Source organism: Polyodon spathula, chromosome 2 (assembly GCF_017654505.1).
Source record: "Polyodon spathula isolate WHYD16114869_AA chromosome 2, ASM1765450v1, whole genome shotgun sequence".
Classification (NCBI taxonomy): Eukaryota; Metazoa; Chordata; class Actinopteri; order Acipenseriformes; family Polyodontidae; genus Polyodon; species Polyodon spathula.
Window position 1 is genome coordinate 33,498,080 of NC_054535.1, and position 14,078 is coordinate 33,512,157.

General features: G+C 35.0%; 1 protein-coding gene across 5 annotated transcripts in view; it reads left to right on the forward strand.

Moving 5' to 3' along the window:
- The window catches only part of LOC121295466 (inactive ubiquitin carboxyl-terminal hydrolase 53-like), a 74,225-nt gene that overhangs the window by 23,666 nt on the left and 36,481 nt on the right, over positions 1-14,078 (forward strand). For all 5 annotated transcript variants that reach the window (XM_041220122.1, XM_041220104.1, XM_041220139.1 and 2 more), the window contains 7 exons: positions 5,431-5,523; positions 5,690-5,824; positions 6,954-7,067; positions 8,960-9,042; positions 9,139-9,244; positions 10,702-10,848; positions 13,398-13,547. In XM_041220122.1, coding sequence (XP_041076056.1) covers positions 5,431-5,523; positions 5,690-5,824; positions 6,954-7,067; positions 8,960-9,042; positions 9,139-9,244; positions 10,702-10,848; positions 13,398-13,547 — 828 coding nt within the window. The remainder of the gene's footprint in view (positions 1-5,430; positions 5,524-5,689; positions 5,825-6,953; positions 7,068-8,959; positions 9,043-9,138; positions 9,245-10,701; positions 10,849-13,397; positions 13,548-14,078) is intronic.

Below are 14,078 nucleotides of genomic sequence, written 5' to 3' on the forward strand. Positions count from 1 at the left end.
AGGGAAATGATGTGTCGGATGGCAGTGGTGAAGCCAATTTGCTTGAAAACATTAAAAGTAGACCAGACATTTCCATCAAAGGATTTCTGGAATTGATCTGATGTACTGTAAACTGTGCCTGCTAGTCTATTCTTGCTGTGCCTGTAGGATTGTTCTTTTTCATGGTAGGCATTTTTATGTTTTTGCAGTGTTTTAATGAAGTAACATTCAAAATTGTTTATACCAGACTTGTTAGAAAGTCTGTAACAAAATGGTTGATTGTTATTGTCGGTGCATTGTAGATACTACTATTACTGCACCCATAGTGCAGGTATCGCAAAGTCCATACACAAAACAAAGTGTTAAAATAAATTAGTTCAGTACCATATAAAACTGAGCTGATTATGCCAGTGCTTGCTAGTCTATTGACCAGTTTGAAATTATTTCTAAGCAAATTAAAGCATTTTCATTTCAGCTTTGTATTTAAGATACCCATGGTAGCAAATCCGCCGAATTTAATACCAGCCAAAATGTCCCATTATACAGCCTACAACATTTTTGATTGACATTTAGTGATGCAATTTCCTCCCAGCCAGAATTCAGACTTTAGAATTCAGGCCAGCCCAAGGCATGAAATCGAACTAGATCAGTGGTTCGCAACCCTTTTCAATGTAGGGACCACCTAGGGGTTTAGATTTTTCCCACTTATCACTTGCCACGCATTTTTTCACAACATCATTTTGAAACTAGTTTTTTTATGTGTATATGTGGAAGTACATGTAGAAAGTTAAGTATGTAACATATCTAACTTTAATGATATTGTGTGAATCATTGCTACCAGGCCAGCAAGGAATGTTGTCGTTTCGCGCATTGAAAGTTGCTGATGACAAAGTTCCGTTTTTATTTATTTTTTTAACAGTCTAACTGCACATGCCTTAGCTGCAGTATACATAGGTACTTACAATTACTGTTAGTTGTATTTCATACTGCACATCACAAACAAAAATATACAAAACAAATAAAAACAAAGCATTAATATCATACTGGTATCATATACACATGCATTGCACAATAACACAAAGTCTACTTGCTGAAGCGGTTTTTATTTTAGCCAACGAGGTGTTCACTTCACTTGTGGCAGCAATGCACTAGCAACAGTCACAGGGCATTGACATCAGCTTCCTAGCAACAAGCCTCCTATGTTGGGAGTGGATTCTTTCAATGCATTGGGTTTGTGCATTTGAGAAAGTAGAGGAAGACTCATGAAATTAATTGGAGACTTAAGTTGATGAGAAGCAATTCCCCTCCACAGTACACATTAAAACGGTATGCTGCTTTTAATGTGAACATGAGAAAAAGCAGGTTGCGTAGAAGGTTTATGTTGGACCCTGATGCTCCAGATAAACAGTATTTGTTAGCCTATGGTTTTCTATGGGTCTCTCGCTATATCACGGCCCTTGATATTTAGCAGATTTATATTGGACCCCGGCACCCGTGATATATCCTGTGGGTGGTGTAGTTAATATTCTAAAGCAGGGGTGTCAAACATAGGCCTGTGGTCTCAGGGCAATTTTTGGTGGCCTGCCCATTTAGTTTCTAAAATTGCATTGATGTACTGTATTGTTTTGGAATTCTTCATTAAACAAACTGCCACTTTTAATATAACACGCATATTCAACATGTGCAGTCTGCATTGTATGAGTGACATTTCCATTAAGCCAATCACAGCTCAAATAGGTAGTAAAATAGCCAATCAAATAGCAGAGGATCTGTTTCACGCACATGTGTAACAGAACAGCACATATAATTTTGATTAGGATAGTGAAGCACAGGTTTGTTTAAACTATTTATTTTATTTTGTGTAAAATTTAAAATCAGTAGCCAATAAGTTGCTGGCGGTGTCACAGAAGTGAAAGGTGGAGGCAGGACACAGAAGATTCCAAAATCATTAGCCAGATGATTGTTTGTTCACGGAATCTTTTTTTTTTTTTTTTTTCAGTGCTGCCCAACAAGTGAACAGTCATAACTTAAATGGCCCTTGCTGCCAGATTTTTCCATTCAAACAAATTTTCATAACCAAGTAATTCAGCAGGATGTATTTATTTTGTGTTAGTGAATCTGTTGAATTTATTCACTAAACGGAATGAACAAATCGAGCAAATCAGGTCAGTAAAAATAATTGAATTGCACATCGCTAGTTTTCAGACCAGAAAAAGAGGTTTAAGTAGCGTACCTGTGAGTGGCTAAAGCCTGGTTTCCATATGCACAAAAAAAAATATCACTTTAATGCACGCACTAAAATTAACTACCTTAAAATTAACGTCCTTAAAATTTACAATAAAAATCACATTTATTCTGAGTGAAGCACTACATTTTGTGTGTGCCATAATATACCAAGTATTACACGTGATAATGAATAAAATTGCCTAGTAAATAGGGAAATCATTAACTTGCACACTAATTGCAATTATCGTGCACCATAAAGTTTAGCGCCCTTTTGTAAATGAGGCCCATAGTCTTGTGAGATATTAAACCTGGCTGAATAAACCATTATAGTAACATGGAGATGAAATTGATTATTCCTATTACAGTACAGTTCACAAGTCAAGCTATGAATATAGCCTCTTTTTGTTTCATATTAACTTCTGTTACTATATGCAGCTAACCTCTCCAAAAGCATATGGACATACTGGTATATTCCTGTATCCCTGGCAACACTGTAGCACATATTTTGTATTGTTGAAAATTTAAAAGTACTAAAACTGTGGTTTCAATGTTTTGTTTTAATGTAGTCATTCCAACCGAGTTAGGAATATTCACAGAGCGCTACATTTATGCAGAGCTAAAAAGGCTGGGACAGCTAGATTATGTTTTTTTTTTCTTTCCTGAAGAGTAAACACAAGCAGTAGACTGAGCACAGATCAGAAAGCAGTGCATTTTTTTTTTTTTTTAAATAATGCTGGCTAAAAAAAATAATAAAAAAGTGTAATTTTGAATGACAAATGTACCTGCCTAATGGGTAAGCTGTTTATTTAGTATTTGTTTCACTTTGAAGGCGATGCTAGGTATTGTATCAATGGGAGCTGTAATGTTTATTAAATTAAACACACCCATAATAAAAGAAAACAGATAAAGGGGACAAATGCAGACTACATACATATCTTATAATTATATGTCACATGGTTAAAGCCGTTTGTGGTGTTGCTTAGTAATATTAGTAGCACAACGTGTGATTATGTAGAAATGGGTTTTTGCTACAACTGTATAACAAATTTTGGGAGTTTTTTGCGGACCATCTGGAGTTTATTTGCGGACCGCAGGTTGGGAACCACTGGATTAGATAACTGGGAGCCAACTCTAGTAATTAAAAAAAAAAAAAGGGAGCACATCCCTGAGTTCTGTTGTTCATGGAAACGTGGAAATAAAGCATGGCTTTCAAACATATTTCTTTAACCTAGTGTAGTACAATGTTAGCATGTAGTAAATTGAAAATACATGTTTGAAATTAATGGATTTCAATGGCCGAGACAATTTATGGAAATATTTTGTTAGCTACAATTATTCCTTTAATTGCTAACCTGATCTCGACTCATTTTGTCTCTAAGTTCGTTAAGGCACTTTCAGTTCTAGTTCGTTTGACCCATTGATGTGGATTGAAGTGTGGTTCGGTTTGCTTGGAGTGATATGTGAAACCTCCAAGAACTGCATAATCGCACCATGGTGCGCATCAAACCAAGTGAACCGAGATCACTTGAAATTATGGCACTATGTCACTTTGCTCTTTTTCAGCTTTTTGCAATGTGAAACCAAACATTCTCCGGTTCACATGCGCAATGCAGGACTTGTCAAAAAATACTCACACAATTCAATCACACATATACATCAGTCAAGAGCACCATAATGTCACATGTAATAAAATAGATCAGCTTGTGTACCAAGGTGACAATGATTTACTTTTTCATGAGACTGACGGCTCTAATTTAGTATTTACAGCCCTGGTGGGTACATGCTTTGCTTGTTGTAAAAATAATATGAGCATTTTACTACATTTAAATACTTTCTTTTTGTCAAGTTCAGTGCTTGACTTTTAAGTCGATAGTTTTCTGTTGTATACAGTGCAAACGCAGCATACATTACAAATTGCTGAACTTGATAAATTGATGTTGTATTTATTTTTGTGTTTGGCCTTAAAATGGGAAAATACTGTGGCAAGGCAAATTGCAGCTTTTTTCCAGTCAACTTCTGTATATGTTGACCTCTTGGCTTTAGAAATGATGTTGTAATTCCATTATTGGATCTGTAATTCCATTCTTGAATTGTGTCTGTCCCACTCTACATGACGAACATGTTAACTTCTTTGATTTTGAATCGATCGTCACCAAACTTTTATCATACACCACTAACCTCATACAGCTGATTGTAATCTGAAACTTTTTTTCAGGTTCTGTGCGACTTACTAAGTGATTTGTTAGGAAATTTTTATACAGTATGTGTGTGCACTAGTTTAAACTGTGGGGAATCTTTGGATATGTCTTACTTTAAGGAACAGCAGTGACTAGTTCAGGTTCATTACAGTCTGTGGGTTCCCAGTAGCAATGACCTGGCCAGTGCAAAAATATAAATGAAACAGGCAACTGAGTGGGCTTTTTCCACATTACATCACAGGACCCTTTGTCTTTTATCAGTTAATGCTAGCAGTTGTGTTTGCATAACTTAAGTGCAGCTCAAGGTACTGGCTTTTAAATATGTTATTATGTGTTGCCTATTACGGATAAAGTTGCATAGTTTCAATTAGGTCAGAAAAATACTTCTATAAACTCCACCCAAGCACAGTATGAAACTGAACTGTTTTGTGTCAACATTTCTCTGTGTTGTAGGCTTCTAACTTAAATAAATGTTATCTATCCAAATAGATACTTGGCTGTAAAATATAATTTCTTAACCCTAACTGAACTCTTCTACATACATGTTTGTGGTACAGAAATGTGAAGTGGTTTAAAGTAAATTACTGAACTGCAAGTGCTCTGCTGATGAAAGGTGTGATTCAGCTTCACAGAATCTATGACATGTGCCCAGCTATAGCTGTTACTGTCACCACTTCAAGGGTGCTTGGAAAACAGTTTAGAGTGTATGGACATATCAAATAGTCAGACCCTCTTACTGGATTAGCCCTCAGGGCTTTCGTTGTATCTAGAAGCAAAAAGACAAAATAGATGAGGATTGAAATGTTGAGAAAATAAGTTCACTTAAGCAGAACAGAAGCAAAATTTGTACAAATAATTGTATGCAATATTTTGTATTTGCTATGTTCAAAATGCCTGAAGTTAGTGGATGTGACTTGGTAGTCCATATCAATGTGCAGGTTAGACCAAGTGTTCTATTTAGAATACTGTGCTTAAATTGAAAACTTAAAGAAGTAGGCCTAACCATTTCTCTCTTCTTTCTCTTCAGGTGCTGTGGCACCTCGATATTTTCAGAAGAAGCTTAAGACAGTTGCCTGGGCACGTTTGTCTTGGTGATGCCTGTATTTTTTGTGCTTTAAAGGTAAAATAAATATGTGTTTTTTTTTTTTTTTTTGTTTTTTTCTAGAGGCCCGTCTGTCTCTAGACTATAATCAGAAAATCCTGTGAGTGGTTTTTATAACGAGTTTTGTTCTTATTACCAGCATTTTACACAATAGTTAATTTATTTTTTGCTTTACAATTTCCAGAGTATTTTTATCCAGTTTCAACACAGCAAAGAAAGAGCGCTGCCTTCAGATGTCTTGCGCAATGCTCTAGCTGAAAGTTTCAAAGATGAGCACAGATTTCAGCTTGGGTTCATGGACGATGCTGCAGAATGCTTTGTAAGTACTTTGTCATTAACCATACTGTTTGTCTGCTTTAGGCAATGAAGTGGAAAGCAATAGAAAAGGACACAATTTCCTGGTTTGAAATGAAATGACAAGATAATGTATTTAGAGTGTTGTATCCTTTGATTAGTCAGCAGGGATTTTTTTTAACCCTTACCTGCCTAAATAGAATGACCATATACGGACATGAATATGACCACTTTGTGTTTTATCGCTTTCAGTTTGGCAACCCTGAATTAGAAATGAAAACCCAATATATCCACAGAAAGGCCTTATGTAGCTCTTTCCAGTGATATAATGTATTTTGTTGTGGAACGTATTACATTTTTTTTTTTTTTTTTTTTTTTTTTTTTTTTTTTTTTTTTTTTTTTTAACATAAGCCACGTTCCCAGAAAAATCATAACAACATTTATAATAATAAATAATTTAAAAAAAAAACTGCAAATTCTGACCCCTTTCTAAGTTAGAGATAGAACAAATATATAATGTAGGACTTTATAATTGCAAAATTTGCTGAGGAGCTGCAAGATTTTGTCCAAGCCATGGTCTATGTCAAAATGCCTGAAAAGACCCTAGTTACAGCACTATTTTATGGAAGTAGTCCAGCCTAAGCAGCATATCAAAAAATACATTTCCAAATCATATGTAAAACCTTTTAACCTTGAACTATAGAATAAATGCAAGTCAAAAATGCAGTTTTTGCTAAATTATTCAATAATTTTGCATTATGAAAAGTCATATTTATATACAGACATTTATAGAATGCAATATGACGATGAATAGCAAATAAAATGCAAAAATTTAAACTAACTATAACAACAAAAATAAAACCTAACTTTTATTTAACCTCATGCCAGGTGTAATGAATTGGCAGATGTTTAGTCAAAAATAATGATGGGGATGTTGTAAAAACAATTAAACATGGTTTATAAATTGGCACGTTTCGTATTTCCCAGTAATTCCTTAATCTAGGTATTTCTTTGTGTTTTTGATAATGTTCAATATTGGATCTGAAGTCTTTCTTTGAAGAGAGCAATAGGCTTATATTGTCTAGGAGTGTGTATACATATGTTGTACAGTACATGGGTTTATGCAAAACCAGCTTTTATTTTGTGCCTTTCAGGAGAATATTCTTGAGAGGATTCATTTTCACATAGTGCCTGAATGTGAAAAAGATATGTGCACTTCCAAGTCCTGCATTACCCACCAGAAGTTTGCAATGACTTTGTACGAACAGGTAAACTATACAAAAAAAAACCCCAAAAAACTCCTGAGTTCCTTAACCCTGAGTTCTCCAAGAAGTTTGATAATTCTAGACCCGTGGTGTATAATCGTTTCTTTTCATACAATAGATGGGTTTCAAAGACCCATACTCGTGAGAATTTTTTATATTCCTATACATCACATTTATGAACTGCTGAGTTACTCGTAAAGCTGAATTGTCAACTATTAAACAAAAGAACACTTCACAACGGGGTGATTAATCACAGACTAGCCCAACTCATTTGTGTTGCCTTTGTATGTTAACCAGGAAATGTAATACTGTAGCATTGCTACTTTGCGTGTCATGACCAATATATAGCTCCTGTTTTGAACAGTAGTTTTTAAACTGCTTTTTAACTGTACTTGCTGGAATAGCTTGGATGGTTCAGAAGTGTTTACCCTCAATTTCTGCTCTGGAACATGAGGAAACTTCCATGAAGTGGGTTCCTACCTTGTAGGGCTTGTTTTTGTCCCTTGTGAAGTCAGTTTGGGGAAAATTACTGTTGATTCTGAATTTTTAATTATGACAACACTTTTTATAAAATAAAAGCCCCAGTCAGAAATCAAAACAATATGAAGCAGGGGCCCATTTCATAAAAATTCTGCAATTGCGATATGCTTGCAGAGGTCTTTGCTGCGAGATTTCAAAGTGATGTAGTGTGGTGTATGTACTGTCAAGCAGTAAGCCTCTTCTTGCGAGCACTCTTTTGCGATCTGCATAGAAAAAAATCAGTAACTCAATAATAGATTACGTAATTGCATAAAATGGCAGGTTTGCCAAGGAAAGCCCATTTCTAGAAAGAATAAATTGATACAATAAATCTGTTCGATTCGGCAAGTTGCAAAGACCAGCAGCAAGAAATGGATAGATCTAGTGAGCAGAACAAAATTAAAAGAAGGTAGATTATAAAGACCTCAAATGAGGAGGAGAAAATGGTCTAAATATAATGGGTGTAGCTGTTTCTGGTATTGAGAGAGGGTTGGAATAAGGAACATGGAATAAGGGGTGTGTGTGTGTGTGTGTGTGTGTGTGTGTGTGTGTGTGTGTGTGTGTGTGTGTGTGTGTGTTACTTAAAAATAGATTTATCTGAAACTCAGTTAGTTTAGTGTATGCAGTAAATACAAGATGGTGTTTTTTAAGTTTTTCTTAAAAATGTCTTTGTTAGGTTAAAAATGATTAAGAAAATTATTTTAGATGTGTTTCTGTTTGTATCTAAAAATATGTTTGACCACCTTTAAGACTAGTTATTTCCCTTCTTGGCAATCTGTATATGCATCAGGAGGATTTGACCTGTCCCTAAATACTCTTTCCCTTCTGATTTCTCTGCCAAATCGATGGCCAGCTAGTTGTATGAGAGGCATGTTGTGTCCTAAAGTGGATTTGCGATGAAAATTGCTACTTGCGTTTGCTGCCTGACTTTAAAATTTCCGTCAAATTCGGTGACGTCGCGGCCCTGTGAAAGTTTTATGAAACGCAAATTTTAATCTGCGAGATGACTGCGATTCAGCGCAAATTCATATTTATCAACATTGAGTGTTCAAAATTCAGGAGCTTTTGTAAACTGAAATCTGTTACTTGTCTCATATACTTTTGAAAATACAAAATCGAGAGTGGGGTGGGGGGGCGGGGTGTGGCTAAGTATGTGAACTTGCCTCACGCACTGATTGCATATCTGCTACAGGACTCCCCTGGGTCCTAAACCCTGATAGAAGCCCGTTAGAGCTGGAAGCTGATTGGCTGATGGTATTGAATCGTTTTCTTGCAGATGGTACAGCATATGTGTCTCTGTGTTAAGAAGTTGATGAAAACAGCTACATAGTCCTAAACCAATAATAAAACATGTGTTTATTTATTCTTTCATTTAGAGTGTGTGTCGGAGTTGTGGGGCTTCGTCTGACCCTCTGCCTTTTACAGAGTTCGTGCATTATGTATCCACAGCAGCTCTCTGGTAAGTAGTATCTCCCAATGAAACATTTAAGAGCTTTGAATGTAGCTGTGGTATAGACATCTAATAACAAACATTTATTTTGTTTTTCCCCACTAGCAATCAAGTTGACAAAATGATGGAGAGAAATGAACGCCTTAAGTCAGACATGTTTGGAGAATTGCTGCAGGCAGCAAATACTGTTGGGGACCTTAGGAACTGTCCAGTAGGTGAAATATTTGACCTTGTTCATTGTTTATCATACATTTTAAAATGCTGTTTTACACAGTCACAGCAAGAGTCAAGAACTTGTAAGGTTTTATATTTATGCTGTATGTAATTGTGTAGAATTTTGTGTAGATTACAAAATTTGTAATCCTGTAACTAAAGGATTTATACATTTATTAAATGAGCAATAAGCCAGAATACTACACAATCCTATGTAAGAGTCTTGTATAGGACTATTATAGGAGGGAAAGCACAAAATGTGTTATTTTCTGTAAACAAGCATTTTGTAAAATGGATTAGTATGAATGAGCTGTAGTCAAGCTTGAATGGCATCCATTGATCTCAAGTAAAAGCTGACAGGAATGAAACCTCCATCTTATTGACCTTAGCTGCATAATAGTTTAACCTCTGTTCTGTTTGTAGTGTTTGTTTATTTTGGCCATCTTGACGTTTTGTCTTGCAGTTATTTAAAAGTGTTTTGTTTTGTTTAAATAGTGTTATTTGTAATCTATGTTATCTGTGTGCCCATTTCCTGATCTCATGTCACCACAAAACCATCTTTGTGACAAGTCCATTGTACTATTAGTTTTAACCATTTTGCTGTTGTTTTGAATCTCACATTTCCAGTTTATTTTTCAGCAATAATTCTCAATAATTATTTGATCCCACCCGAGCTTAAAGTTGTCGTTGAGGCAAAAGTATGTGGAGGGGGGAAGGGTGTTGACTCAGGTATGGGGCAGAATTACAGCCATTATTGCAGAGGGAGTATTTTTAAAATCAAGTAGGTAGATTACATTTACAGTTAGGAATGCTTACAATTCAAAGGTAGGGCACAGGACACAGTCACGATAAAGAATCAAGAAGCGCAGTTAACATATTTATTGACTGGTAAAGTAAAATTTAAAGTTGCTGCAGTATGTCCACTGTTTTTTGTCATTTCCAATATTTTCACAAAACAAACATTTGTGAAAATATTATATATTTAATATATTATATATAATCTCCTCAAGTTCAGTACAACTAACAATATCCAGGACAAGGTACATCTAATAATATTATTATTATTATTATTGTTATTATTTTTTGGAATGAACAGTGAAAACCTGAAATAAAGGAATACTTTCTTCCCTTGGAATTTGCATAATATTTTTTTAAAATCTGTTTAGTATCCTATTATGTGTTTTTAATCTTAATTTAATAGTTTTTCCATAGTAAGCCTGGACAAGGTGGGATTTCTGTAATGTGGCCAGTGGTAAAATTACCACTAGTTAGTGCACTGATCATTTCTTCTCCTTGAAGGACAGAGTTTTCCATTTGCAATGGAAAATCTTTTTCAAGGGTAAGAAATGACTGACGCGCACCCCTAGTGATCAGTTGCTGTTTATTCAAGTGTTCTGTCAGTCACTTGCTGGTTACACCACCACTAAGACTCATAATAAGATTTTTTTTTTCCAGAGTAACTGTGGGCAGAGGATTAAAATCAGACGTGTACTGATGAACTGTCCAGAAATTGTGACCATTGGTTTTGTTTGGGACACAGAGAACTCTGATCTCACTGAGGAGGTTATTCGGTCTCTTGGGCCACAAATAAATCTCTCTGGGGTAAGAACAGTGAATTGAAAGGAACCATCACTTTTTTTATTTTGACAATTTTGTTTTACAATTGTGCATATCTGTGGTTATTTGAATCTATTTGAGAATATTCAGCTGTTTAGTAACAAAAAATATGGACAGGTAAGCATCAAGTTCAACACAGAATTAAAAGGTATTTGTTCACTATCCAAAATTTGAATTTGCCTCAGAACTAACTAACCTCGTGTGAACATTCTTCCACATCACAACACTACCACACTGTTCAAGTGTAGTCTGGTAGTGTTCAGGAAAGGATTGAGGTGTGCTCAAAGCTTTATAAGGGAATCTCTTACGGTGTCTCTTACTGTAGTCACAGGAATGGCCATTCGTCTTTCATTGGCACAAAATACCTGTTAATTCCCAATGTGTGTCTTATTTCTAATCAATATTACAACACATTGTATCAAGAATCCCAATTTGTGATAGCTTTACAATAAATGTCTCCATCTGTATGTCTCACATTTTTACAAGATCTACTTTTTAATGATACTGATACCTCTCATTTTGTATTTACAGCTGTGGTGGGGTGTATGTTGCTAACATACTTGTTTTTAAACAAAAGCATGAGCAGAAAATCACACAGGATAACCTATTAAGCCATGGTAGTGTAGAGTACAATCAATTTGTGCAATAAACAAGAACAGAGACAGAACATTTAAATGGCCTTGATTTCAAATAGACTGATTCAACAACCAGAAAAAAAAACCCTTGGTAGCCAGATTCTGCTGATTTGCAGTGAACGGGAAAAAAATGTTTCATTCGTACACAGCTTCAAAGTGGAAAATGTACTATAAATAGAATATATAAAACAGAAATGTAATTCATGAAATGTCAGTTATGGCTGAAGATACATAACTGTGTTTATTGTTTAAGGAATAATATAATTTATGGATACATTTTGAATCTGTGTCTGTTTCCTGTTGGTTTTTTTGTTTTGTTTCTGCAAGCATATTTGAGCAATAAGTCAGTGGTTTATCCTTGTAAGGCTGCAGTTGCATAGCCACATGAAATGTAAAAGCGGTTTACCCTGATGAGCTCATGCCTTTCTAGGTTTACTTTGTATTCTGCCCTGTTGCCTGGGTTAGGGCTACAACAAAGGGCAGATATGCAGTGCCAGAAGGGAAGAATGTGTGAATGTCTTGTGCGTTTTCCTCCATTTTATTGTAACCCAGTTGTTAGTCCACAAATTAACTACATACAGTAAGCAACATTCCCTTCAAATCAGACAGCATCATGTATGAATCACTGGTTCCCATCCCCATTTAGCCCACTCAGGCTAGAAAAGAGCAATATCTTCATTGCCTTTCGACTTGTTAGTTAATGGAATTTATAAATACTTGCTATGTGGCATGTATGTGTTTACTTGACCAGCATGTAGTGAAAGTTTACATAGATTTGCATATATTTTAGTTATAGTTCTGAAGTGAATTTCTATTATTAACCTGATCTCAGAATAAAAGGCATGCTATCTAGGTAAAAATGTTTGCCTAGTCCCTGTGACATTTGCATTTAAAGGCAACCTTAACAAAACTAAAAAAAAAAAAAATCAGTTGTTATTAAAGTGAAAATAAACATCATAAAAACATAAGTAAATATATTTTTTGAAAAACATATTTCCCCCTCATCCAATTCATTAAACAGAGATAATTAAGAGAATTTGTTATTTTGCTGTGGTTAAGACATAGCCAATATGGTAGAGTTTGACTGTGGTAAGTTCCCTGCGCCAACAGGAACCTAAGAGGAAAATATAATCCAGCGAATAACGTTAGTTTATAGTAGCGCTAAACGAAACCAATTGCATTTCAGCCTGCATAGGAGTTAATAACGCAGATACATAGGTTTTCTCAGCTACTAGAAGATACGTTGACTTACTTTTGTTATATTTTATGTGGAATTGAGTCTTATGCGTGGCACTGTATTCAGTATGTCATAAATATGTATTCTAATATATAGTTTAAGCCATTTTAGTGTTGTGTTTTTTTGGGGGCCAAGAAAGATCCCATTTTAAAATTTATAATAACCCATTGGAGCACAGTGTGCCGATTTAAAAAAAAAAAAAAAAAAAAAAGAGTTGTGGGCAATAACCTAGATAACATGATTACACATTCTTTAAACTTTGTAATGCATAATATTCTTTTGGTGCTTGGAATAAAAAGTCTTTTACATGACGTTTAGCTATAAACGTATGTAAATTATTTATTCACTGGGCTACGGTATTTGGCTTTGTTAATATATCCGATACTTTTTTTGAGTCGGTGACATTAGAAAACATTTGGCTTATCTTAATAAAATAATCCACTTTTTGAGGTCTTGTATTTAATAGGAAAATACCTCAGTAATCAGTGATATTTCAAGTGAATTGGGAAGGTAGGAAGACAACAATAAGGTTTCATAAGAGTATGGTTAGAATTTATATATTACATGGGTGAGATAAAGTTTATTGCTTAAATATTAAAAATATTGCACAATGGCTAAGTCCTAATGTCTAAATGCACTGTATTTTCCCTTGTGCCTTGTAGCTTTTCTACAGAGTCACAGATGAACAGGCGAAAAGGAGTGAACTGCACCTTGTTGGAATGGTCTGCTACTCCAGTAGACACTACTGTGCCTTTGCTTATCATACTAAATCTTCCAAGTGGGTCTTCTTTGATGATGCCACTGTTAAAGAAGTAAGTAGCAAAGTCTGCTGAAACTGCAACTAAAACAGATTGCTGCAAGTGTATCTGTTTCGATCTCTTGCTTGGATCCAGCACAGCAGCACTGTTTTTAATTAGATTTGAGGTCATTTCAGGCAGGATGCCTGGATCTTTTTCAAAAAACAGGGACACAAAGTTGATATTTTACATTGATTTGTTTTCAAAAAAGATCATGGTATCTGTAAAGACAGATCAAAGCTCACTCTGCAGGCTGTGCTCTGGTGTATGACAACAGGGCCTGGGGACGGTATACCCTTTGCATGATGAAATTGACAAATATATGTTTGACATAATTAGTGTTGTGATGTTTTTAACAAAATCTATTATTTAGAAAAAAAAAATGTGATGCATGTAATTAATCTGTTGTATTAACAAAATATTATATTAAAAAATTGGAAAGCACACCAGATAGAATTTGCAAATAGATGTCTCTATGAATGCCCATAGAAATATACTTGTATACCGGTAATGTAAAACAAATAAAAAGTAATAATTCCTGCTTTT